The sequence below is a fragment of the Chamaea fasciata genome, unplaced genomic scaffold, assembly GCF_029207755.1.
Source record: "Chamaea fasciata isolate MVZ Bird 193981 ecotype frontalis unplaced genomic scaffold, bChaFas1.0.hap1 SCAF_9, whole genome shotgun sequence".
Taxonomy (NCBI): Eukaryota; Metazoa; Chordata; class Aves; order Passeriformes; family Sylviidae; genus Chamaea; species Chamaea fasciata.
In genome coordinates this window covers 16788271-16814387 of record NW_027094094.1, presented here as the reverse complement: position 1 = coordinate 16814387, position 26117 = coordinate 16788271, and the positions used below count along the sequence as shown (strand labels likewise).

Below are 26117 nucleotides of genomic sequence, written 5' to 3'. Positions count from 1 at the left end.
CTTATGTTTGCTATATGGTAAGGAAATTGCAATTATGTAAAAATAGCTTTAAGATGCTATGTAGCCCTTCTCCTGACTGATTTCTTTAGTGCCATATCTGTGGATATTGCACATACTCCTAAGTACAGCTTAGCATGACAGTCTGGTGATCCCCAACCCTGTACTGGTGAAGCTTTGAAAGGATTTCTCTTTGTGAGGCCTTGTATTGTACTGTCATTTATAGGACCTGAAAAGCCTTCCTTTAGTTAGTTTAAAAGTCCAAGATGTCTTACTGGAAACTCTTGGAAATAGGTGTGATCACTTAAAAATAAGCTTCTCAAAATTATTCTTTACTTTGCAGAACGTTGCAGGATTTATTGCAATGTTATTGGTTTTTTCCACTTTTCTTTTTATTCATCTTGATATTTAAAAGAACTGGGGTGTAGTTATCAACTTTAAACTTATCTGATTTTAACCTTGGGCTTTTTCTAATTTGTAAGGTCACCTAATGATAAGAATGGTTGCTCTGCTGTGCTTAAAAAGATATTTTTTAAAAATTGAGTGTTCAGAAGTGAATCTGAGCAGTTTACTTCAGGCTCGTATAGTAAGACATTGAAATCCAAATGTGAAATTATAAAGCTTGTAATTGATCTGATAGAGTTGAGATTTTATTTGCAAATAAAACCAGCAAAGAGCCTGAGCTAATATGTCAGACTAATGTTATTTATGTCTCTTAATTTCTAACCCGAGGTTACGTAAAGATCTTTCTGAAAGCTCTGCCCTTGTACAAAGTTTGAAAAAAGATTTGCAGAGGAAAGAGGAAGAATACACAGATTTGAAAGAGAAATTTTCTGATGCCAAGAAACAAATTCAGCAAGTACAAAAGGAGGTTGGTAGCCATAGGCAAAATGTTTCTTCTGCAAGTTTGGGCTTCTGTTATTAAAACCTGTTTTCACAAATCTCAATCTATGGATGTTAAAAGATTCATAATAAGGCTATTTTGAGTGATACATTTAGAGAATCTTCGTTTGTGCACTATCAGCCCCTGAAATTTAATGAAGGTGCTTGCAAAAAATTAACTCTAATTTAAGTAGTTGGTTATTTAGATTACTTACAGAGATTGTTAAAGGCTTATAACTAAATGTGAGTTTTGCTTGTTGTCTTGTTGCAGGTCTGTACAATGCAAACTCAGGAGAAATCCCTGAGGAAACAAATTAATGAACTTGAAAAAATTAAAAAGCAGTTTAGTGATGAATTAGAGTTCAAACAGCGCACAATGCTGCAACTTAAAAAGGTATTTTGTTTTATAACATTTTACTGGCTCTTATTTATTTTTAACTAATCTACTAACGAGGCAGGTTTTCCAAGCACCTGGAGAAAGCTTACAGAAGCTGGGGTCAAAATAAGAGTAGCTAGCTGAAATTAGTTTTAACAGATGAATGGAAGATGTTTAAAGAAATTCTCATGCAGGCCTTACTTAAAACAATTTTGCAATCGTTCTAGTAAATAAATACTTAATACCTGCAGAGATTCTGATTAGTGATACTTAGATATGTTAGTAGTAATGTCTCTTTATTTTTTAAACAGCTGGAATGCTACTTTATACTATATTCATTTGGGACTATTTGTCTTAAATGCTGTACCTATTATTTATTAAATTCAAAATGAAAAGCTATTTATTTCTACAATATGTATTTGTTTCTTTAATTTGCTTTCAATGTGATATTTAGGAGCAGTTGAATAAAGAAAAGCTGGAAGAAATCTCCAAACAGTATGAGAAAACACATAAAGGTCAGAAAGAGCTGTTACTTTTCCAATTTTTTTGTGTGTGTGCAGTGACAACATAATGAGTGATCGTGTCAATAATAAGTTTGGAGACTCTTGTATATTTATATTTTAGAGTACCGAGACACTCCAACCTGGACATTAAAATCTCAGCCAGAAAGTGGTTTGTATTGAATTCCTATTAGATATATTTGTAAGCAAAGAAACAGTCTCAGATTAAGAAACGTAAGCAGAGAAAATATTAGTGTTCATTTAGTCAATATTGAGATTTACTTGGCTTTATTTTAGTTGTTCATTTTAGCAAAAGCATGAGCTAGCACACTATTGTGCATGCTAGCACAAAGTTTCTGGAGATTTGATAAACATTTAGCAGTTGAACAGTAGTTAGTTTCTCATAGCCATACAAGCCAGTGTCTGATATGTAACACCAAAACACACATATAAATTAAACTGGTGAGAATAGAATCACTTAAGAATTTGGGATGTGGATAGTTCAGTATAGATGCTTTATTTCCTTATAATAGAGTTTTTGGTCTCAGGGAATGGAGAAATGACTTGTAACTAAGGCAGTTTGGGACAGAATGGTGGGAACTAGGAGGAGGCTCATCTGTAAATTAATTTTCAAATTTTCAGATCTGTGTGCAAAGGAAAAAATAATTGAAGATATGCGGATGACATTAGAAGAACAAGAAAAGACTCAGATTGAGCAAGATCATGTGCTTGAAGCCAAATTAGAAGAGACCAACAGATTAATTTTGGGTAATCTCTCCATGGAAAGGGAGCAGGGAAGGAAAATTGTTTTGAATGTGTATTGTGATAGCTGCTTTACATTTCTGGGTTTACTTATCAATTGCTATTTAGGCGTTACTTTTGCATAACAAATAGCAATTTCCTACAAAACTTCTGTTTGTGATCATTGCTGATAAATACAAGCTACTTTAGTAGAAGGATGGGAACATGTTCAAATACATGTTTAAAATTATACATTAAGTAAACTTGTTTTGTGTTCTGCCTAGAACTGGAAGCATGGAAGCAGAAATATAGAGAGTTGAATAACCAGTGCAGTAGTGACTGGCAGCAAAAGATGAGCAAAAAGGAGGAACAAACCATAAATGAAAATGAGGAATTAATAAAGCTGCAAAAAGAACTGAAGGTAAAACATAATGATATAATTCATGCTTAAATCTAAGGCCATAACTCCCATTTAAGAGTCTAAGATTTTTTTGTGTCACTGTCTTCAAGAGCCTGGGGCACAAAATGGCAAGTTATTACACTGATAAAGGAAACTTCCTTTGAAGCATCTCTTCCATAGGGCGTCACTGATGCCCCATAATTGAGTGCACCCTGCCCTATGTTATGCTACTGCTGTGCACAGGGCTTCTGTAGCTGCTTTCCTCTTATAGTTGTCTTAATCCAACTCCTGATATCAGTTCCAGGGATCTCTCCAGTTCCTAAATCAAACTCTCTCTCAAGATCTTGTGCATGCTGCAAGGCCTGTATGGCCTTCCTTGTAAGGCTGAGTACTTTCCTCTACCCCTTCTTGGGTTAGAAAGTAGAGTTATTTTCTAAGCAACTTTACAGGTGCTTCATGTCTTATGTGCTAGAATGTCCGACAAGGGGTTTGATTGTGATGGAAAAGGAGATAAGTTGCTGTGGGTTGAAGTGACATTCTTAGGAACATGCTGCTGTGTCTGCCTACCATTCAAACTGTACTGCTTTGTTTCCCTTTCAGTCTAGAAGCAGAGTTTAGTTTTCTAACGTGTCCTCTAAGGCTGCATAAAAGCTTGGGGATTTGTAAGGTAGAAGTGTCTGTTTGCCATTACTTCTGGTGTATATGTCTGATTGGCCCAGAATGCTTCAAGGAAAAAAACTGTATTCCATGAAGATGTGCCATTCTGAAAAAGAAATGCTGAAAATTGATAATTTTTTGCAATGCAGAAGTACAAATGAGTATAGTACTTGTACCTGGGTGTATACTAGAGTAAAACTGTGCTACTGTTTCTGTTTTGGTTTTGAAATTTTAATAATAATAATCCATTCAATGGTTTTATGAATTTTAAGTCTTCTTTTTTTCTCTCTCTCTACTTATGGTTTTATTTCTGGTTTCATCAAATCAGGAAAATGAGGAGAAGTATCAAACTGATAGAAAAAAGTGGCTTGAGGAAAAAATGGGACTCATAAATCAAGTAAAAGAGGCTGAGAACCATCGCAACAGGGAAATGAGAAAGTTTGTGGAGGATAGAGAACACCATGTAAAGCAACAAGCAGAAATTGTAAGTGACTTTGTCTCAGCAGTGTCCTATGGTGTCTTTAGTACAGAGTAAATCACATGTCAAGTGTTGAACAGTGGGGACACTTGAGACTAGCTGGCCTTGGTCAGTTCCCTTAGCTTCTCACATGGCAAAGCCTAGATGAGATGTTCTCAGTGTGAAAAAAAGAAGAATAGGAGGATCATAAAATGAAAACATCTTAGCACGTAATCTAAGTTAACATGACTGTTCCTTCCTGTTCCATCACTACCACCTCACTATGAAGTTTTCAAATTTCATATTGTGTGTAAAACATCAATAAATAACCTACACTTAAATGAATTGCTCCACAGAAGCTAAGAAAGCTTTCTTTGGAAAATACTTGGTCAGTATGCTGTGGTAATATGTGCTAGCACTGGGAAGACTGATAGTTATTAACTAAGGCACCTTGTTTACTGGACTGCATCAAGGTTGTAATTTTTTAGTCAGATGAAATTATTAAATGAACCTCTGCAATCTGAATCTGTATTTGCATCTAGAAGTAGTTTAGCAATGCCTTTGTGGACCTGCAATCAGTACAGGAGGATGTTAGGAGCTTACAACTACTTTTACTTTATCTGTGACTTTTCTTGCCTGAGATTTGTAATTAATAAAATCTGCAAGTGAGCAAACAGGAGCTGTGGTTTCAAAACGAAAATTCTCTTCACAAAGAGTGTAAATACAGAAATCCTGATTGTAACATGGCTTACTTTTGCATTCTTGTACTGAAACTATTTCTACGTGGGCTTTATAAGATCTGCATAGGCTCTTAAGTTTACTAAAGCTATAAAATAATACTAACTGTGCAAAACAAAACTAGCAGAAGGGTTCAGATACCCTGTAGAAGTGGTGTTCTGTTCTAACCTACCCTTTTTAATATTTAGGAAAGACTTGCTGCACAGTTGGTAGAGAAGGACAACAATCTTCAAAAGTGGCGTGAAGAAAGAGATGAACTAGTAGAAGCTTTGGAAGTACAGCTCAAGACTTTGGCTTCTAGCACCATGCAAAAAGATAAAGAAATAGAGAGGCTGAAGCAGGCTGCTCTAACGGCTTCAGAAGAGGTCAATTTTCTTTCTTCTGAGTGATTTTTGAGGGTTTTTTGTTACCCATTAATTCTGCAAAATACTATAGTTGATCTTTGCATTCTGGCTCTATTTTTATGTTCTTAAACACTATCATATTGAAACCATTTGCAGCTAATTTTAAAAGAAAACCTTTACATTTGTTTGCAACTGAATTTGTAATAGTAACTGGAGTTTGAAAATATTTAGTAGTTCAAGTAAACACTGTTGTGAATTTGGACTGGTTATCTGAAACAACTCTCCCATTTGTTGTCTTTTTCACAGCACCAAGGAGTTCGTGAGCAAATGGGAGGTGAACTTAGAATTCTAAATAAGTATAGTAAAATAGAAAGTTTTGCATTATGTTTCCTCAGACCCTTATAAAACTTTTCTTCACTTTACATAGAGGCATTAAATTATTGGCTTTGTATTGGATACCTGACTGGTTTCACCTGCAGTTCTAAAACCGATCTGACCAAGTAGTCATAATGATGCTTGTCATATATATTACTTTCTTTTGACAGTTCTGAAATTTGTGGCAATTTTTGCTGTGTTTATTAGGAGAAGGAAACTGACATAGAAGATCTAAAAAAACAGCTGGCAGACAAAGACGACTTTATAAAGGAAATGAAACAGCAGATTAACCATGAAAATCCTCAGTCTTTGGCAGAAGTACCTTTACCTTTAGAAGGACAGGATAAAATTGATCAGTCTGTAAACAAAGAGGTATGTTTGTTTATGTATTAATGATATGTTTATAATTCTGTTGGTTTTTTTCAGTATATATTTCTGTATATAGTTCTGGAAATCTCCCAAAACTTCTTTGTACTTCACCTGTATCGTCTGTTCTGAGTTCTTATTCATTCTTTCACACTTACTCTCAGAAAATAAGTACTTCAGTTAAATGAATATTACCTGTCTGTATGTTGTGTGGAACCTTTACACCTGAGGCAAAAACTCGTTAACTAGTCCAGGTCCTAGAGATTTTGGAGACATGTTGTTTCTAGTGTCATCTCAGTTTGATTATGTCAGTGTTAAGGGGATTTCAACTCAAACCACTTTCATGTTGTCACCTTTTGTGTAGCGAGATGATCCTGTGATTTACCAGCCCTAATGGGGTTTATAAGAGCAAAGCAGTATCTTGCATCCTACTTAAAACAACACCAAGCCAGTATTTGAAGTGTACATAAAAGTAGAAATAAAAGCTGTATAGTATAATCATGTGAATAATTATATTTGATTTCAGCTGTGTGCTCTTGAAAACTCACCTCAGTGATGCATATGAAGTGGCTGATTATTGCATTGGTCATCTGGGAAAAAACTATAAGCCCTTTGAAATGTGTGACCAATGGCAGGGCTGACTGGGGTTTGCTTCCTTCCACTGTAGGAAACCTGTGTGTAGCTTTGTTAGCTAATGACAAAGGCTATTCCTGGGCAACTTTTTTAGTCTGCTCCATTCCTGGGAATGCAGTGCTGCTGGGATTCTGGGTGGGATTCCTTCACAGAATCCCATCAGAGACTGTTGGAGAACTAGCTTTTTGCTTTCTATGAGCTTTTATCATTTTCCATTTCAAGAGGAAGTAGGTTCACCCTTCAGGGTGAATGAACATAAGGAGGAACAGCAGGAGTTCTCTAGAAGGGGAAGAGAGCTCCCTAAAGATAAGCTACAGAAATACTATATTTTTCTCACTTAAGCTGCCATCACCTAGTCCCTAAGGAGCAGCAGAGTTAAGTTGGAGACAATCGCTAAGGTCTCTGGCCTTGATGAGAAATTACTTGAAAACAAAGTATCGGGCTGAGTTCAGCAAGGAAAATTCTGTGATCATAGATACAAAAAAGTTCAAAATGTAACAAGAAAGGTTTTAGATAAGAAGGCTTAAACTCTGCTGTAGTTGATTTCTTCACTCCTGTTGTAAGTGTTCTGAAAGCTAACAGCTGGAAAATAGAACACCTACTTTGCAATCCAGTGGGAGATGGGGGTGATGTGTATTATATAGCCTTTAATTCAGAGTTAGTTTAAAACTTGTTTTCTTACAATTTCCATGTATTTGCAGGACCATTCCGAAATTGTCCTGGACTCTACTGAGGTGTCCACAGAGGATGGAAAAACGAGTCGGTTCCCAAAACCAGAGATGGAAATCCAGTTCACACCTCTGCAACCCCATAAGATGGAGGTGAAGCACCAGGGCAGCACCTCACCAGTAACAGTTAAAATGCTCAAGTCAAGAAGGAAAAGGAAGAGTGTAGAGATGAATGAGGTGTGAACTCAACCAACTGATAGTATCTGTTATGAAGCTTTTCAGTTTATTACTCTGATCAGTTATAAAACTCTAACTTCTTATTTTCTGCTGAGATCCCAGGGATTTATGTAGCCTATTATTTAACCCCTATGTCTCCCAAGTGGTGCATCTCTAGCCTGTGTTGAATAAGGTCATAGACTTCAGCTGATCCAGACTGTCTCTTTGTGCCTCATTTGCACTTTCTCTTTACCTTTTACAATTCTCTCTCCCAGACAGTGCCATTTCTTGCTGTCTCCAGCTCTGATCTGTGGGGTTACAGATCAGTTCTATAAAATGGTTTATTTTGGTTTAGGCGGTCATTGGTGTCACTTATAATTTCTTCCAATTTTCTTTAGGATTTTGTGACAAGTGAGAACAAGCGAAATGCAAAACCTCCTGTGGCTGATTCACCTTCTACAAGCAACAAAAAAAAGGTTTGATTTTGGCCAATTTTTTAGCCAGTTTAGCCTTTTCTGTAAAGATAGAGTCATGAAAAGAGCAAATAATCTTATGCAGAAGTATCTTATCTATATATTTCAGCAGGATTCTTCAACATTTATGGTGTCTTTCTACTTAGCTCTATATGCCAAAGGGTGTGTATTTGCCAAGAATGTGTCAAAGGGGAAGGATGTTGCATATTGAGTAGTTAAAAAGACTTAGTTTGACCATGTTACTAAAGTGTGATGTTAAAGGCAATGCCTTTGAAGTAAAACAGCAGCTTATCTGTATATATGACAATTACAAAAATATTATTTTAGGCCATAGTAGTAACCTAGGCAGATTCACAGGGTGAGAGATTTATTTCCCCATCAGATTCTTTTATTTATAATTAATATAATTATATATTTAGCTTGTCTAGTAAAATACTCTACAACTTTGAACCTGCCTTTTGAAAAAAAAGTAACCTCTGTTTCCTGTGTAACTCATGCTCTTAAATGTATTTTGTGAATCTTTGGTGATGTTCTTTCTTCTAGCTGTGAAATGAGGTTGTCTACATTACTTGCTGTAGTGATATCATTACGAAATTGAACAAAGGTGCCAGTAGCAAAGCTCAATGTGTCAGCTTGAGAATAACGAAGTAAAATAAACTGAAACTAGATGATTAAGTCAGTTTTCAGCTTAAACAATGATCCTGTATTTCTGTACAGATGGCTACTACACAATCTCTTAGAAAAGAATACCCCTTAAGAAGGCAAGAATCTACTCTAAATAAGAAGTCAGCCAAGAAGAAAGATGGGACACTGCAGAAAATTGGTGATTTTTTCCAAAGTTCTCCTACTATAATTCACTCTAAAGGTTTGTACAGTATAAATAAGGCTTATTCCCTATTCTCTGGCCATTGTAGAATGCCAGAGAAGAAAAGATTATCTTGGTTGTGTGCACCACATAATTCTAAAACTTAGGTTGAGAATAAAATATAAACCAGGTGGAATGAAAGGTGAAGTGTGAAATATCTGCATATTTATCATAAAAGCAATGATAACTGTTAGGCCCAAAATGTTAGAGTTACTCTGTTCTTACTTACATGTAAAGACAGTTTTAGAAACTGCCCTGCTGCTCTAAAGAGATCAAGGGTTGAATCCAAACTCCAAATCTTACCTTGTTCTATTGCTGTGGGGACTTTCTTAATTTTTTTTGGTGTACGTTAATTTTATGAAATCTGAAAGCCAGTGACTCATGAAAATCTTTGGAAAACTTCATTTAACTGACTATAGAGCAATTAATAAATGTTGTTAAGTTTAGGTATAGCCTTGGGAAGACTTAATTGCTTGGACTTTTGGTTGAAGGATATGTTTTGATTCTTTCCTACAGTAAGAATGATCTCTGGGTTACTGTGTGTTTTTAAAAAAATAAAATTACAGAGGGCACAAGGACTCGCCAGTATTTAGTTCTAAAAGACACTATTATTTTTTTAGAACAAAGTTGGTAATTTTTTAATGTGGACAGTTAAAATAAACTCCTGTATCAACTTGAAAGCTTGTCCTGCTGCAGAGTACATCTGAAATTATCTGACATAATACAGTCTAGATAATAACTGTGTGAAATATTTAAATTTTTCTATGTTTGTACTTTTGGTTCCAGGAGCACAGTATTTAATATTATCAATGGAAGCCAAAGTTAGACTACTTCAACTTTCATCATTAATTTGAATACTTAATTTGAGCAAATGACTTCTTTGTTATAACCTTTATTACCATGTCCTGTATGGTTTCCCTCTTTGTATAACAGTATCACTTATTTCTTCTTTTTTATTTTTTCTAGTGCACATACTCTTCTCTTTATAGAGCTAGTACTAGTTTGATAAAATTATAAAAAGGTATTGAAAAAATTGACTGCACTGTGCTTCTGTCAGCACAAAAGTTAATCCTGTTCAACTTGGTCATCTTCAAGTGAGATCCCAGTGATATCTGAATCCTAATTGATTTTTAATGTGCCTTTTAAATGTGTCCTTTAAGCTTTTGCACCTGAAGCTACGGAAAACTGCTTCCACCTACAGAAAACTGGTAGTCAAATACCACTTCTGAAGTTTTATATTTGAAATTTGGTCTACACTGGTTTAATCTTTAAACTGTTTTAATAAAGCCTACTTTATTCATGAATTTTGAGGCTCACAAAACCGTGACATGTATTTATGATAAAATTTGTCTTCTAGCAAAGAAGCTTATTGAGACAATAAGCTCTCCTAAGTCTGCAGAGCCAGAAGATGTCAAAGAAAATGAGCTCAAGCCAAAACGAGCTAAGAGAAAGCTGTATTCAACTGACATTTCTTGCCCTCTGGATATCCCTGGTTCTTCAGTAAGTGATTAAAATTCCTGTTTTGACCATTGTAATGTTCTTCTGTAATCTTATATTAAAATTAACTATTAGAGGAAAAAGACAAATCTGAAGGTCTAATCGAGTTGCAGAAGAGTTTTGAAAATATCAACTTATATACTTATTCTACCTAACCATTCCTTTTGGTATTTTCTTTCTGCTGTTTTACTTATTTTTTTCTGTTTTCTCACCTGTGCTTCTTTGACTTCTGACTGACTGTGTAGGTGATACAGCAATCATAGAGATACCTTCCCATCTGGACTCACAGATACCTTGTAGTGTGTGGAGGATTGCTTTCTCTCTGCTACAAAAAGGAAGTCTTAATTTGTTTTTCCAGTACTTACAGTTCATTTAAGTGTAGCATAAAGGGAGAACAGAAATAGAGACCAGTAAAACATCCACAGATTTGGAATGATATGTTTGAAACACAATAAAGGTCTGCATGTACAATTAACTTTACAAGTGAGCACCAAAAGTATTTTTCAATTCCATTTATGCCCAGGTGATATTTGGGCATAATAGCATGTGGATACATCCATGCTTTTCAAAGCACAGTCTAAATGGCCTTCTGGATATGTGTTTTAATTTAGTGGCTCTGTCTAAACTTGTCTAAGAGTCATGCAGGCCAGAGTTTGATGTATTGTTTCAGAAATCTAACTTTATGGATTAGACAGTAACTGGAGTTCTGAGCATTCTTCTACTCTGTTGGAAGTACACCTCTTCATTCTGTTCCTTCCTTTATTCCCTATGCTATGGTAAGCATTTGTCCATACTAGAGTAGCCTATTGAATTTTCTGTAAATTGTATGAATGGATGCAGCAGAACCCAAAGTGCTGTCTGTAGGAGGAAGAAGAAAATGGCAGAAGTGCTGAACAAAATAAGTTAAGAGGCTTGAAGTGAAAGAAAAGGTGAAAGACTGAATCCTGGGGAAGTCAGAGAAAGCTAGAGAAATTTAGGCTAAAAATATTTTCTGAACACTTTCTGGATCAGAAAATTAATATTAGAGACTAGAAGTGAGAGCTGCATTCAGATAATATTTTTCTTTGGACTTTGGTATTTGTTCCAGCAAAAATGAGATTTTCTATGTTTTGGAATTTGTTGCTTGTCATGATGCACTAAGATTGTCTCCCGATTCTGGAGACCTCTGACAAAAAAAAGGTAATGAAATAATGGAATTTTTTGGGTTGGAAAAGATCTCCAAGACCATTGAGCCCAGCTGTTAACCCAGCATCACTGGATCAGCTCCACAAAACCATATCCCCAAGGGCCACATGCACACTGCTTTTGAACACTTCCAGGGATGGTGTTTGCACCACTTCCCAGGTCAGCCTGTTCCACCTTTCAGGGATTGGGTAAATTTCACCAGAGTTACTCGGGTAAAACTCTGGAAACAGATTCTGGAAAGAAACTATTCAGTTGGACACATTCTGGAAGGTGAATGTCATTTGTCTCTGAAGAAATGCTGAATAACCATCTTTTAATCCATCTTTTTCAGATCCTTGTAGAACAAAAGGAGAAAGAAAGCGATCATCTAATCATCAAGCGACGGCTACGATCGAGATTAGCAAAATAACCTTCCAAAGGGGTGTTTATATTTCTTAGCTGGGACCTATTCCCATGTTATTATTCCAGCTCATTGTATGTAGGAAGAAATAGGTACATAGTCATTCTTCAAAATATGTATATACTTGTATAGAATTGTTCTGGCTCAAATAAAATTGAGAAGTTAAAAAAACCTTGTGTGTGAAACTTTTTTGTTTACTAGGAACAGTGTCTTTGGAAGTGCTCATAACTTACTTGTTGTGCAGTAAGAGCTATGCCTGTGTGGGATGGCTTAAATTGCTTTTTTTCAGGCAGCCTATCTGCCTTGACTTTGAGTGGAAAAAATGAGTACACATTGATACTTGTATATCCTTTGATTCTAAAATATTCAAAAAAGTGCTAAAAATGCTTACCTCAACTTCGTCTCCTTTTTGATGAAGGTTTTAGGGTTTTTTTAAATCCATATGCCACTCCACTTACAAAGTAAAGGCTTCTGGAAGGAAAATATGAGGACAGTACTTCATAGAGGTCAAGCCTTTAACTCTAGGATGAGCAGTGGCACCATTTGGTCAGAGAGCTGATGCGGAGGGGGGTGACTTTCCTGAGTTGAAGTGAAAAAGGGAGCGGAATATTTTTGGGATGATGTTTCAGCAATAGGATAGCTTCCCGTAAATAACGCAAGTATTTGAACGTGGTTGAAACCTTTCTGGTGCTGTGAGAGAGGAAAACTAAAACTGCTTTGACCGCAGGCGGCCGCGGGGTGTGTGCAGGGCCGGGCGCTGTGCGGGCGCTGAGGAGCGCAGCCCCCGGGAGGTGGCGCCGGGACACCGCGGCACGGGGAGCCGGCCGGGAGGGACTGCGGGTTTGCTTTGGTTTAACACTCTTTGATCCCATTTAGCCGAGAGTCGCAAAAGAAGCTTCAGAGCAGGGCCTTGCAGGACTGTAGTCTCTTGCCCGAGTCCTCGCCCTCCAGATCTTTTTCCCTGTGCCTTCCTGCCCAGCACGCAGCAATCGGCGCAGAGGCCTGGCCCCAGCGGGATCTGGTCAATATCCCTTCAACTACTTCTGCAACACCAGAAATGATTGCACGGGCTCTGTGCAAGACACCAAATACTAATCCTCCCCTCGGCGACTTTTAACACCTTGGCTGTAGTCAGATGAGCCAGTTGAAAGGTTTTTGGCTGGCAACATGTCCCCATGCCATCTCCTACTGATTCAATTTCTTAAAGAATAGAAGCATGGAAGTAAGTTGACATGAGTGGCTTACTTGAGTGTTTGACAGGAGGCTTAAAAGCAGCTGGCAGTAGAATACGGTTTTATTTTCTGAAGAAAAGAGAATCACAGTTGCTGTCCAAATTAGTTTTACCTTGCTTGCGCACTTGTGATATCGAAGTTTATTTCTAAGGAAAAAGGATAGGTTAAAAAAAGAGGAGTTACATATTTATATTTAAACACCTCATTAAGTTTAACTGCTTGGTGATAATCAGACACTTCTGCATGCGGATGCCAATGTGGAAGTTAGTACTCATCTGAGAGGGATCATAGAGTTATGTTCCCAGGAGAGACAGGCAGCTACTACACAAGTACTAAACTAAGGAATTTACAGCAGTAGATGCATTTGACATTTGCCATCTCAGAGTTTTTTACACGTGTTCCAGGTACAACAGTTACAATCTTACGCTGTTTGAACTTAATGAGAAACAGGTTTCAGAAGTTTGAATACTGTAAGAGGATGCATCAGTGTTTTATTCCACCGTGAAAGGTGTGTGCTATATCTATCCTATATTACTTTGATTTGGGTTTTAGGATAGCACTGAAAAGGGGGGAAGATAATACTAACATGGGAGGTAAAAGTACCTAGAAAAAAAAAATCTAATCAGTTAAAAGCTATTATCTCCTTCCAGTGTTAATGAGACCTGGACAAATGCTTCCAGTAGACAGCAGTGTGACTCAGGACCAGATTGCAAAATCAAACACCGTAACTTGAAGTGATCACAAGGCCATTGAAACTGACTGATTAACTGCGCTCTGTGAATTACTTTAGCTGACTTTTCCATCCCAGAAATCTGAAAGTTATTGACTATGTGACATTGGAGGCAGAGCCATAGTGAACAATCTAGAGCAAGACATGCTAATTGAGTTTCACCTATATTGAATATAATATGATCATAATAATGTAATAAAATTAATAAATATAATCACCTATATGTGATTATATCACAGAAGAACTTTTTTTGTAACAGCACTTTCATCATGAGAACAACCTAATTACTCTTTTCCACTGTATAACACCTCCCCTCCCCCCAATAGTGTATTTACTTGTGCTCTGCTGCTACAAAATCGACCTTTTAAAAAGGTCAGTGTTTGGTGATTATCACACTTATTTGTGTGCATTTTCATAATGCACAACTGGCAGAGAAGATAAGTTCCCCCAATTAAAAGAGTAATTGAGCATTTAACACAGCAGTTTTATCAGTTTGACACCCGCTGACATTTAACTGCTGTGACAATAGGGTGTCATACAAAGTTATTGGCAATTTTTTGAGACACCGTGTTGTCAGTGAGTTCCATCGAGGCTGACTCTTTGTGAGGTGACGAGGGCAAAAGACATTATTACTACACAAATTCATTTTAGCATTGCCTTTTTGTTAGCAGGAGTCCTAGCAAACAACAATACTGGCTCCCCTCTCTCTCCAGCCCTCTGGGCTGCTGCAGTGCTCTCAGCCAGAGCCAGGCCGTGGGCACTGCTAAGTAGTTGGCTGAGGAACAGATAAACTGCCTGGCTTGTCATTTCTACAAAGCCTCTGAGCTCCCTATTGCCCTGTGATAAGTGGAATAAAATTACATGCATTTACTCCCAGATACATCAGCTTTTTAACCTTCAACGTGATGTTACTTTTCAGGTTTTGATGAATTATTTAGACCATGATTTCACTGGAACTGAGATTTTGCATCTAAATGCAAGAAGTGTTTGGAGGTCTCAGGCTTTGCTCAACACATAGGTGGTCACAACTTCCTTCTCTGAAAGAAATATTTCAGTCACAGTCCAAGTCTTTACTCATTGGAAGAAATCTTTTATGATCATATGTGGGAAAGGAAGTTTCAGGGATTTGTTGAGATGCTGCTTCACAGGCTGACATTCTCCTCCCCCTAGAAGCTCTGGCTTAACCACCATGATGATTTGAACATGTTTTAGCTCTATCTTTGTATCTGGGATTTAAGATCTTCATGAGGCAGAGGCATTCTGAGAAGAGATGAAGAGGTCCATGCCTTTACTCTCTACAGAAGGAGCATGCTACTTCTGTAATATGGAAACCCTTGAAAAGTGGATTTGAAGGAATCTTATGCTTTGAGCATTACTGGGTTTTGAAACAGAGGCAGTGACCGAATTCCTGAGGAAAGTGGTTTTACAGAGACACCTCTGTGTTCACAGGTACTTGAAAAGGTCACTTCTTCCTCTCCTGGTAGGGAGGAATGTCACTAGCCCTGATCTGATAACATTAAATGTGGTGTTCATGTGCGTACTTGAATAAGTTGTGTTCCTCTTTGGAAAAGAACAATTGTGCCCATTGAATGCTTCTTATGTTGAAGTGTTTCTGTCTTTCCTTAATTGTGATGAGAGGTCAGGAGAAAGACTATATCTTTTAGTCACCTCTTTAAGTTTTCCTGTTCTGAAGTGCAAATCACCCAGCATTCAGATTCCAGAGCACTGGACTTTCTGCAGTCACCAAGAAACAGTCTTGGGCTTCTTGCTTTATTTACGTGGTACAAAGAATAATTTTGAAATTAGGGAAGTGAAGGCTTTTTGGAAACTCTGTGAGAAAGATGTTCTGGATGTCTTTCTTTCCAGGTGGTTTATCCAGCTAAAATATATTATCCAAATAATAAATTTGAATGATTCTTGTTTTCCAAACAACAATTTCACCTTTTATGAAAAAAAAAAAAATCTGAATGTGATGCTTTGAGATTAATATATTTCATCTTTTTAAGCATATAATGTCCATGTATGAAATACCACATGGTATTTATTTCCACTAGCATCTACTGATAATGTCAAGATGATCAGATAGATGTTCTCATCACCAATATTGACTGTTAAACTTCTTGCTTAAGAAAAAACACCCAGTGAAATGCTGACTCCTGCAGACACTGCTTAGGCAAAGCTGAAACACTGAGTTCCCAGTAGGAAATCACTTGGACAGTCTCACACAAAGTAAGTTTTCTCTTCCTTGTAGATTAAATTTCATAAACATAGTCAGACTCTAGTAATGCAAATAAGTAATAAAAAATTAAATAGCAAGTACAGTCAGTCTCTTTGATTCTCATGACAGCTTTTGAAAGAAAAATTCTGGAGTTGAATTTTCCTTAAGGAGTAACTCTTATTTACTAATGCAATAAACTTAACTGATGAAAAAAATATCTGTTACACGGATATTGCCAAAATACATAGTTCTTCGTAACTTAAACATTTCAGTCTTGTGGGAGGTAGAAATCTGTGTTCCAGTAAAATATATGCAAGCCACACTTCATGCAAGCCATATTTGCTTATCATTTGTGATTTACAGGAATTAAATGTCCTGCTTGATTCAGACACATTTATAATATTTAATCCCCAAAGAAACTCATTCTCAGAATGAATTTTCATTTTTAGTTACAAAGAGAGTTTCGAAAAACTGAATAAAATTCTCTTTCTCACCTCCTCATTGCTTAGCATTATAGCTACTAGGGAAAATGTAAATTAAAGCAGGCACAGCATGGTCAGCCCCTGAAGTTTTGCCAGGTGAACCTTTGGTTCATGAGATCACAGGCTGATTTTGGAGCATCAGTGGGGCCAGTCCCCATTCAACCAGGCTATGGCTGTACTGCTGAGCTTGTGCCTCTAAGCAGTTCCTGCTGCCTGCTCAGAGTGGCAGCCGCACCCTGGACTCCTGAACCTGGCTGACCTGGATAGTGACATGGCTGAGGTGAGCCTCCCCTCTGTCTGGTGGAGCTGTCCCCGGCCTTCGGGTGCAGGTGTCTCACCAACACGGATCTCAGCCTGGGCTAATGTTCCCTGAAATTGCTGCAGAGTCTGGCTCTCTCCATGCTGACGTTCTTCTGCTCTTGTAGATACCTATAAAGTGCTGAAGTTGTGCCATCTTGAGAGCAAACAAGTCTCAGTGGACATCTCTACCTTTGTTCTTTTCCTCTCTTGCTTTTTTTCTAATATGTTACAGCTTTTGAAATAGAGGCAGTGTTATTCTGCTGTTTATCCACTCTCTTATAAAGATTTATGTCCTTTATCAGTATTTTGGTTTTACAGTTCAGTAAAGTATTATCTACAGTAAAACAGCACTTGAGGGTCCGTTTTATTACAGTTGGAATGGGCTGAATATTCTTAGTTCCCTTTTGATCCAACATTATTTCACTTCATTCCTTTTCTCCCAGCCTACATGCAGAACCAAAATATCAATCTTTGTTTTGTTTTTAACTTTATTGAGAGAGATCTTATTGCTAAAGCAAAATAACGCCTCTCACTATTTTTTAAACATCTAATGTTTGAGATTTTTAAGATTCTGTTAGTTAACAAAATTATCTTATTAATTCAAAAAACTGAATTCCAGATCCAATGAGCCCTTAAATAGTTTTTTTTTAAATGTCAATACACAAATGAATGAAAGCTGATTAATTTATTACCACATGCACGGCACTGAATTGAATTAAAAGAGTAGGCAGAGAACTTCAAAACTACCCTTTACTTTTTCTGTCTTTTGACATCTTTTTCCCTTGGTTGCTGTCAGTTTGGTTTTGCTTAACTAAAGGCACAGGAAATACTAAAACTAACCGCAAATGGTTGGGAACAGGTCATGATAGATGCAGTGTTGGACAAGCCACTAAAACTACACTCAGACCTGAGATTCTGCAGATCACCAGTCATGACAGAATCACAGAATGGATCAGGTTGGAAAGGACTACAGTGAGCCATCCATTGTGTCCATCCTCCCTGCTCAAGCAGGGCCATTCCAGAGTACACGGTGCAGGATTGTGTCCAGATGGTTCTTGAATATCCCCAGTGAGGGAGACTCCACACCCTTTCTGGGCAATCTGTTCTGGGGCATGGTCGCCTTCACAGTAAAAATGTTCTTTTTCCTATTCAGGTGGAACAGCATCAGTTTTTTGCCTATTGCCTCTTGTTCTGTGTACTTGGATACCCAAGGTACGTGGATATCAGCCAAGCACCCTGGTTTGGCAGAGAATACTGATATGAGAATGTAGCAATTGTAAAACTTTAGATAATGGAATCATTCTTTCATACCTCGCAACTTTGCTTTTCACTGCTGCCATTCACATATACATACACTAAGGACTAAAGCAGAAAGAGGAGACTACAGCATTGTGTTGAGAACATACATCCCTTTTTGTTAGAAAATCCTATCCTGGAAAATCCTAGTCTGGAAATTGATTTAATTTGTAAATCAAATTGGAGTAATTTGCCTCTGTGGTAAATAAAATGTCTGTTTTAGCTGCTATATTGTTCCAGCTATCCTGACTGACTTCTCACAGTGTGCCAAAATCTCTCCTTCAGTGCAATTTTATGTGATTGGGTTGGCTTCTGTGGACATTTGCCTGCAAGAAGGTTTTGTGAGGGACTGTAGAAAGAAGAAAATACTTTAGGACACACAACCTATGAGTTCTGAATAAAAAGTAAAAAACATGTGGCTTGGAGTATGCCAAAATAACCAAAAGTTATGGTTTCATGGATACTGATCAAAAAAAGGTTTCTGAAGTACTGAATTACTTGCTGCTGTTACCAGAGATTCGTTGACAGGCAAGTGCTGACAAAATGATTTTATTTAAACAGGGAGCTGGAGAAAATGTTGGCAGCTGCTATAGAGAGCAGAGCTTCAAACCAGCAGAAGCATAAAGCTTAGACTACCTCAGATATTTTAAATAGTTTTTCCTTGATGGGTGCTTAGTCTCTGCACAGCTTCTTTGTAGGACTCCAAACAATGAAGGGATGAAAACCAAACAAATTAAGCAAAACTGCCACATTTCTAGCCTTCTGCCCTTAGTGAACACCACAAACCTTTGACAAAAAGCAGTCCTGTAAGTCTGTCTCCACAATTTAGCATCAACCTTCTCATGCCTTTAGGACCAGAGAAACCTCACAGAGCTCCATCAGCAACCAGTGAGAACAAAAACCAGCATGGCAGAAATCTGAATTCCCACTTCTCCCCAGTTTGATCTGTATTCTGTCAAAAGCATTCCCTGAAAGCTGTGAATTTATCCATGAAGCTAGGAAAGATAAGAATGTGAGGCTATAAACCTGAGATGATATTTATCTAAGATGCCCATCAGCAAAAAGACTTTTTAGAGTCAGTGATGTAATCTTCCTGCAACAGAGATTAGCAGTGTCTGCAGGCTGTCAGGTGTTGTCTCTGGTAGAGGGATACGACAAAAGCACAAAAGAATAGCACATCTCTGGAAAGGATAAAGCTAATTCTTAATTTCAATTGCAGTCAACTTTTGTGGGAAACAATCCTCAGAAAATACCCTACATTGCATATCTCTGGGAGATTTATTTTTCCCTTCTAAATGACCCAAACTTCAGAAAACATCCAGGCATAAACATTTCACATTTGTTTTGATCTTGCTGGCTTCAAATGCCTTTCATGTACTTTTTTTTTATTATTATTTTGACTGTTTCAGTAAGCTTTACAACAGAAAATTAAGGGGAAAATAGGGTGGATTACCTCCATGAAAAGATAGGGAAAGGATTACTGAGTGAAGGCAAAATGTCTTGAATAAAGGGGGAAAAAAGGAGAAAAAGCTATAGGAATAAGAGACTGGAATAGGGTTGGATCAGATGGTTTCTTCAAGAATCAGGTCTCTCTGCTGCATCCATAACAGAGAGTAGCCCAATTTGGTATCAAAGCCCTTCAGAACTGGAGTCCAGATCCTTCTGGAAATATAGTCCAAAAACTCTTGACCCTCAGGTTTCCCTGCCCTCTGGATTTTTTGCTGCAATATCAGTTCATTATTCCTTGTCCTGTCCTCACAGGATATAACCCCTTTATAACTACTTCAATGCATTTAAAGATCATCTTTTGTGTTCTATGATGTCCAGGCTTCCTTGAAAGGTCGTATTTTCTAGATGTCTGCTCATTCCCTGTGCTCTCCTTTTGTTATCCCCAGTGTGGGTGGTGGTTCTCCTGATCACCATCCTGGTCTTCATCATCAGCTGCTGACTGCCTCTGGCTGGAGGCTGATTTGAAGGTGGCTGCCAGCAGGTTTCTTCCCAGGGTGCTGTAATCCTGTGCCTGACACACTGGGCTAGAAAGGGTGTGTAGGGTCAGGATCTTTGGCTCTGAGGAAATGTCCTGTGGTGCAACAGGGCCACTGGCCAAACCTGGAGGGTGTGAGAAAAATTGGCCACTTCACAGGGGCCTGGGGTAGGCTTAGATGTCGTTTTGGCTCTGTGTAGCTTCTTGCTTTAGTGGAGCTTTTATAATCTATGGGGAGGTTTAAATCTGTTTTCTCTAGAGACAAATATTTGCTATATGTAATGAGATTTATGTGCTTTTAAGGAAAAAGCTAACAAAGTAATTTTCATCTGCTGTTAACTATGAGACTTCAGGCTCTCCGGGGATAAATAACAGTAAATAAAATACATAAATGATCATAAAAATTCTCTCTATCAAGAGATGGATTTTTACTTTGTGTAAACTGGAGCATTATTTTGCTCTGTAGAGAGAATAAAAAAGAATTGTTGCAAGATGTGTTCCACCTGTAGTTTTCCCATGCTGGCACATAAAACTTAAGGTAAATTTTTTCATCTGAAAAAAAGATCAGTTGTCAGGAAATGCTGTCATCAGACTCCTCTAGGACAGAGCAAGGTTATTCTATTAATTATAGTTCCAGTCACTTGTCTTACTAATGTCAGTCTTTATCCACAATATTCCACCTCAATGAACAGCTGAAGACAAGTGGTGAAGCAGCATTACAAGCTTCTTGTTTCTGCTTCCAAACACAGAACACAGAATGAGCTAACTATGAAAGTCTCTCAGCAGCTGCAGCGTGCTCCTCCAGAGCAAATCCTGGTTTGTCCCTGAGATTCAAGAGCTTTTATCCCATGGGCTGCTGTGGGCACTGCTGCAGAAGGGGGGGTTCTGCTGATTTCGGGAGTAGGCTCAGGTGGTGCAGGGCGCACAGGTGATTTGGGAATACAGGGGCACAACAGTGTGTGCAGGGATGGATGGATGGATGGATGGATGGATGGATGGATGGATGGATGGATGGATGGATGGATGGATGGATGGATGGATGGATGGCAGGGCATGTCCTCTAGTGTCTGGCAGTAATGTGCTCTGTTTTTTGAACTAAGGCTGAGGTTTCACAGAGACCAGTGTAGTCAGAGGCACATCCAGCCAAATTCATCCAGTCTGTTGGGGGAGCAAAGAGTGTGAAATGCAAAGAGGATGAAAAAGCCAGAGGTGAGGAGGAATGTGGTGATCACCCTGTACCAGTCATGTTTTCAGTGAAAACTAACATGCCCCTCTAATGTTACCAGACTTTTCTTAGCATGGTGTATCAAACAGGATGGGAAGAATATTGCCCTGAAAAGCTATTATAAGGCTGTCCCGTTATGCCTGCCCTTTAACCTTTCGCTTAGCTTTATTTAAATTCCTGGGCTTGTTTTTCTGTCTCTATGTCTCTATCTAGATATCTGGATTTACTCACACTAGAATTTCAGTGCCAGTTTCACATTAAAAAAGGCAATAACATTTTTCACTCATAATTTTTTGGTAGTAGATGGCTAGTTGTGCTCTTGGCACCTTAGGTGTTATGGGAAGAGCTGGAACTATGGAAAAGAATCCTAACAGGATGTTAAAGTATTTCTCAGTGCAGAAATGGTTAATAAATCAATGTTTCTGAAGAGCAAATGTTCTTCTGGAGTACTTGGAACTGCAATACCCTTTTGGAGGTGGAGGTACACAACAGCATGTATACTTACAATCTTCAGGTAAACACTGGTATACTGATAAGAGTATAGAAACACTATAAACATAGGAATGTAGCTATGAAACAATGAGAACTGTGGATTTGTGGTAAAGGATACCTCTGAATAGCTTCAGGCAGTTTATTGTGTGAGTACAGCCCTTCATAACTCTGTTTTGGGAAGAAGTCTCACTGAATTTTTGAACCTGCGGTTTGCTCGGTCCCTGCAGCATGAAATCTCAGAATTCATACAGCTTAAGCTTCTGTCCCTCTCGGCCTCCCTATGGAGATAATCTGAACAGTTCTGCGAAAACACAGCAAGCAGGCAGCAGCTGATAGTCCCTGAGTATTTATCAGTGCTGAAGGCACATTCTTTTCTCTAGGGTAAGTGAGAACTGCTAATCACCTAGTGTTTAGCAAACTCTCCTGGGGCTCCAGGACAAATTAGTTTCTGTGCAGCCCATCATCGGTCTCTTCATAGATTTACCCTGGCCATAAATTAAGAGCATTCTTTTGTGCTTCCTTCACCACAGCAATGCAAAAAGAGGGAGAAATTGCACTAAATTCTCCAGTGAAAAGCCTCTCCTTCAAATGCAGTTTTTGCTTTAGATGAAGTATCAACAAAGCAAAGAAACTCTTGCTGACATGCCTGATAACTCTGGGCTGAGGGGTTGCTTTCTTAAAGTGTTTGGGGATGGGATAGAAACCCCTTTTTCTTCCTGGTTACAGGTTTTGCTTCTCCTTGATTGCACCAGCCTCTAGCTGGGGGTTGTGGAAAGGACACCTGAAGTGCCCTGGTATGGCCTTGCTCAGAGGTTCAGCCAAGGATAGCCCCTCTCCCAGGACATTGAGGGTTCCTGGGTTACTGGGGCTGAGGGCTTGAAAGGCAAATATCTCAGTGCCCATCCAACAGTGCTCATGCAGTGACAGCTGTCTCTAATGTGGACCTTGGTAACTTCTCTTAATTCTGCACACAAAACTGCTCCACAAAAGATCATATGGCTCTTCCTTCATCTCAGGAGGCCATTTGATACACAAAATTTTGATGCAAAGTCCTATGCTGGTAAAGGATTGGCAGCTTACTCTATCTCTGTCTTCACACTATTTGTGTATTCCCTTATGATCTGATGTGTGCAGAGTAAATATTTTTGGTAAATATTTTTCTCTTAGAAAAGTTGTAAAAAACATAGGACAAAATCTATCTTTGGGTCAAAAAATAGATAAGGAGTGTGGAGTAGTTTAGGATCATTTTTTGTCTCTGACAGTATTTGTATCTTATTTAATTAAAACCCCTAGGAAAAAGAACCCACATCAGGCCATCTTTGAAAAATCTAGGAGCATCCCAAATCTCAGCTAAACTTTCTCCTTCACAGAGTTCAGCATCCTGATTTCCATTAATAAGTGCAAGAAATGATACTTGGAAAATGTGTATATGTCCAAAGGAGTTAATCTGAGGCAGTTTCTGGGTAAGATTTATTGGAATTTTCTCTAAAATCAGATTTTATAGAATTCCTTCTTACTTTCCAGGATGTTTCAGTATAAAAAAAAACCTCAACAAACAAAATAAAATGTATGTGCATGTACACTGACGAAAGAAAAAGACTTTTAACTCCAAATTCGGTTGTCGATTGTGGTAGCCAAATCTTTGCTCTGTCTGATTTGTTAGCATAATTTTACAGCTGTTCTCAGTTAAACCAATTACTCACAAATCCTTTAACCAACCCAATGTCGTTGAGCACAGATAAAGTTCTCTCTCAATTACAGCTACTACACTATAGGGTATAATTGGATCTTCAAGAGAATTTTCCTCTAAGTTATGGAGGATGGGAAAAAGCAGCCTGACCTCAAAATCAGCTGTAAATGGTTAGAAAAGGGCTGTAACTGTGTTAAAATTCCCATAAAGAGTTTGAAAAGTACAGCTTCTTTCCAAACTTAATGCTTTATGTTTTGGTTTTGTGGCTTTTTTAACATCTAGAACTTCCATTTTTTGATATTTCATTGCTTACCACTGAATTTGAGAATCCTGAAACTGAGTTTGCCTTATGTCAACAATCCAGGTACAGATGTTGGGGGTTTTGGGGTTTTTTTTCGGGAAACCAATTAGATTTAAACATGCCACAAAAGCGAGGCCCCTATGGGAGTGAGAAGGTTAATGTTGATGTGACATTCCTAGTGCAGAATTCTGCTGGCCTTAACATCCTAACTGTCTCGTGGAGTGTTTGGACAAAGATGATTACAAAAGCTGGTCAAATATCTTGTCATTGTAATACATATCTGTGTAAATGTGCAGGGAAAGGAAAAAGATTTATTTCATCTACTCCAAGGTGCCCTATTGTAAACTGTATTTTTCTTGTCAGTGTTGTCTCTACATCTGATAGAATCTTGGTCATTTGGAAATGGGGATCAGAGAACTAAGTGAAATTCTCCTCGTTTAATTTAAACAGGCAAAGTACAATTCAAACTAAACATAAATGCAAGGAACAGTTGACAGATCTTTTATGAAAATGAATGCTGTTTGAAGGCACAAGCAGTGCATGATTTTTTTCCATTGTGTGAAATTGGTTTTTCTGCTTCTTCTTCAAACAGTCCCTTGAGTGCTTTTGGATCTGCAGAAGACGTATTCTGTTGGTTTTGTTCTGTATTTTCCACCCTTGATTCCTTGAGGGTTTTAGCTCGTTGCAGTGTATCTTTCTCTGAAGGGCACAGAAAGTCTTGCCTGTCAGTGAGGAAATTCTCTGAATGTCTGTTGTTCTGCTTGCTGCTTACACCTTTCCAGGCAGGGAGGGGACATGTCTTCTTTCCCTGTCATCTTGAGCAGGGCTGAGGACGCAGAAGTCAGTCACATTCTGGCTCTGGCCTGAACACCAAGGAATTACCAACTCTTTTGTGGGAGTATCTGTAATGTAAACTAATTAGCATTGCACTTCTTATCACTATAACCTATAAAAGATGGGGAAATATGGCACTTTACAGAAGCATTTGGCAGCTTATATCAATCATCTGATACACGATTGCCAAGCAGATTCTCCAAGCAGAGGAAACATCAACCCTGAATTCAGTCTCTGATCAGCCTAGTAATTGCTGTTTACAGCTGAGAGACAGCCTCCCAAAATGTGTCACACTAGGATTTGGTGCCAGAGCGCATTGTTGTGCCAGGAGAAGCTGCCCTGGCTTATTTCTGGAGCAGCATGATGTCTCTGCTATAGCCTGGGCTCCAGCACTGGGTTCCCATGCTCAGTCTCCCTGTGCCAAAGTCTAACCTCCCTCGAGACAGCCTGATCTCACCATGCTTGTGTAATCCTTGTTGACCAGGGTGGGTGACTTATGATTAGTGTGTTAGGCACAGAAATTAAACTCTATCCTTGTGCATTGATTAGTTTTCCTTTGTCATGAACCCAAAATCATCATCAGGTAGGAAGTCCTTTGTTAAAGTGCTTGTAGGACTCACCCTAATTTCAGCCCTAAGTGACACTTCAAGAGGTAGCAGCACCAAGCTGCTGCATATTTCAGTGAGGGAGTTTATAGATGCCCCTCTTTTATGGATTTTACAACATCCTAATACACCCATGTCCTTTATATGAGAGAACATTCTGATAAAGAGGCTTTCTCTTATGGACTGTAAACACAACTAGAAGTGCTATTCAGTGTTGTTTCTCAAAGGCATCCCAGCGATTTCTAAGAATCCAGGGACTTCACTGTGTTACTTAACAAAAACTAAACCAGAACAACAAACCTAACAAACCAACCAACCAAAAATATATAGCTCTGTAAGAGCAAAACCTAGGAAAATGGTGTATGGACTGGCAGATCCATAAACGTCATAAACCAGCAGTATTTCCAATGAGGCGATAAAGACCAGTGCTGAACAACCCTGGGTTTTATTTTAAAAATATGACAAAGGTATATAAAATCTCTTACAGTTTTATGTTGTTAAGTTATGGTGAGAGGTGAACCACAGAGCTAAGCTGAGCCCATTCAGCTAAGATGTGTGTTAAATGCAATCGAATGCAAAGCTCAGAATCTAGCAGAAGTGCTAGATGGTCGTGCTTCCAGAAGGGAGAATGCTTCTGGAATATGGTGTTTCTGAGTACCTTTGCAGGGTTGCAGATCAGACACCACTATGTGGTTTTTAATGACAAGTTCAGGACCTGTGTTTAGGAGTGCAGAGATCAAGGCAACTCAAATGTGAAAACAAGCATCACTTTTTAGACTTAGAAAGCTTAAGTGTTTCTAGCACATCTCCAGGAAGAGGTAAACTCACTACTTGATACTCTCTGGCCTTTCTAATAAAGATGTTGTAACAAACAAAACAGCTTACTTTGTGAGTTCAATTAAATACTCTGACCTCTTCTAAACAATTTCAAAGAAATCTGGGACTGCAAAGGGACCAG

At 38.3% G+C, this 26117-nt stretch overlaps 1 protein-coding gene across 3 annotated transcripts in view; it reads left to right on the top strand.

The window, feature by feature from the left end:
• KIF20B (kinesin family member 20B) overlaps positions 1 to 11926 on the top strand; it is a 33508-nt gene extending 21582 nt beyond the window's left edge. For 2 of the 3 annotated variants that reach the window (XM_066191227.1, XM_066191226.1), the window contains exons 22-34: positions 730 to 868; positions 1151 to 1273; positions 1710 to 1770; positions 2398 to 2523; positions 2781 to 2917; positions 3882 to 4037; positions 4937 to 5113; positions 5675 to 5839; positions 7168 to 7371; positions 7749 to 7826; positions 8541 to 8688; positions 10046 to 10188; positions 11702 to 11926. In XM_066191227.1, coding sequence (XP_066047324.1) covers positions 730 to 868; positions 1151 to 1273; positions 1710 to 1770; positions 2398 to 2523; positions 2781 to 2917; positions 3882 to 4037; positions 4937 to 5113; positions 5675 to 5839; positions 7168 to 7371; positions 7749 to 7826; positions 8541 to 8688; positions 10046 to 10188; positions 11702 to 11779 — 1735 coding nt within the window. In that variant the 3' untranslated portion in view covers positions 11780 to 11926. The remainder of the gene's footprint in view (positions 1 to 729; positions 869 to 1150; positions 1274 to 1709; positions 1771 to 2397; positions 2524 to 2780; positions 2918 to 3881; positions 4038 to 4936; positions 5114 to 5674; positions 5840 to 7167; positions 7372 to 7748; positions 7827 to 8540; positions 8689 to 10045; positions 10189 to 11701) is intronic. The other variant, XM_066191228.1, reaches the window with a different exon arrangement.
• Positions 11927 to 26117: the final 14191 nt, after the last annotated feature.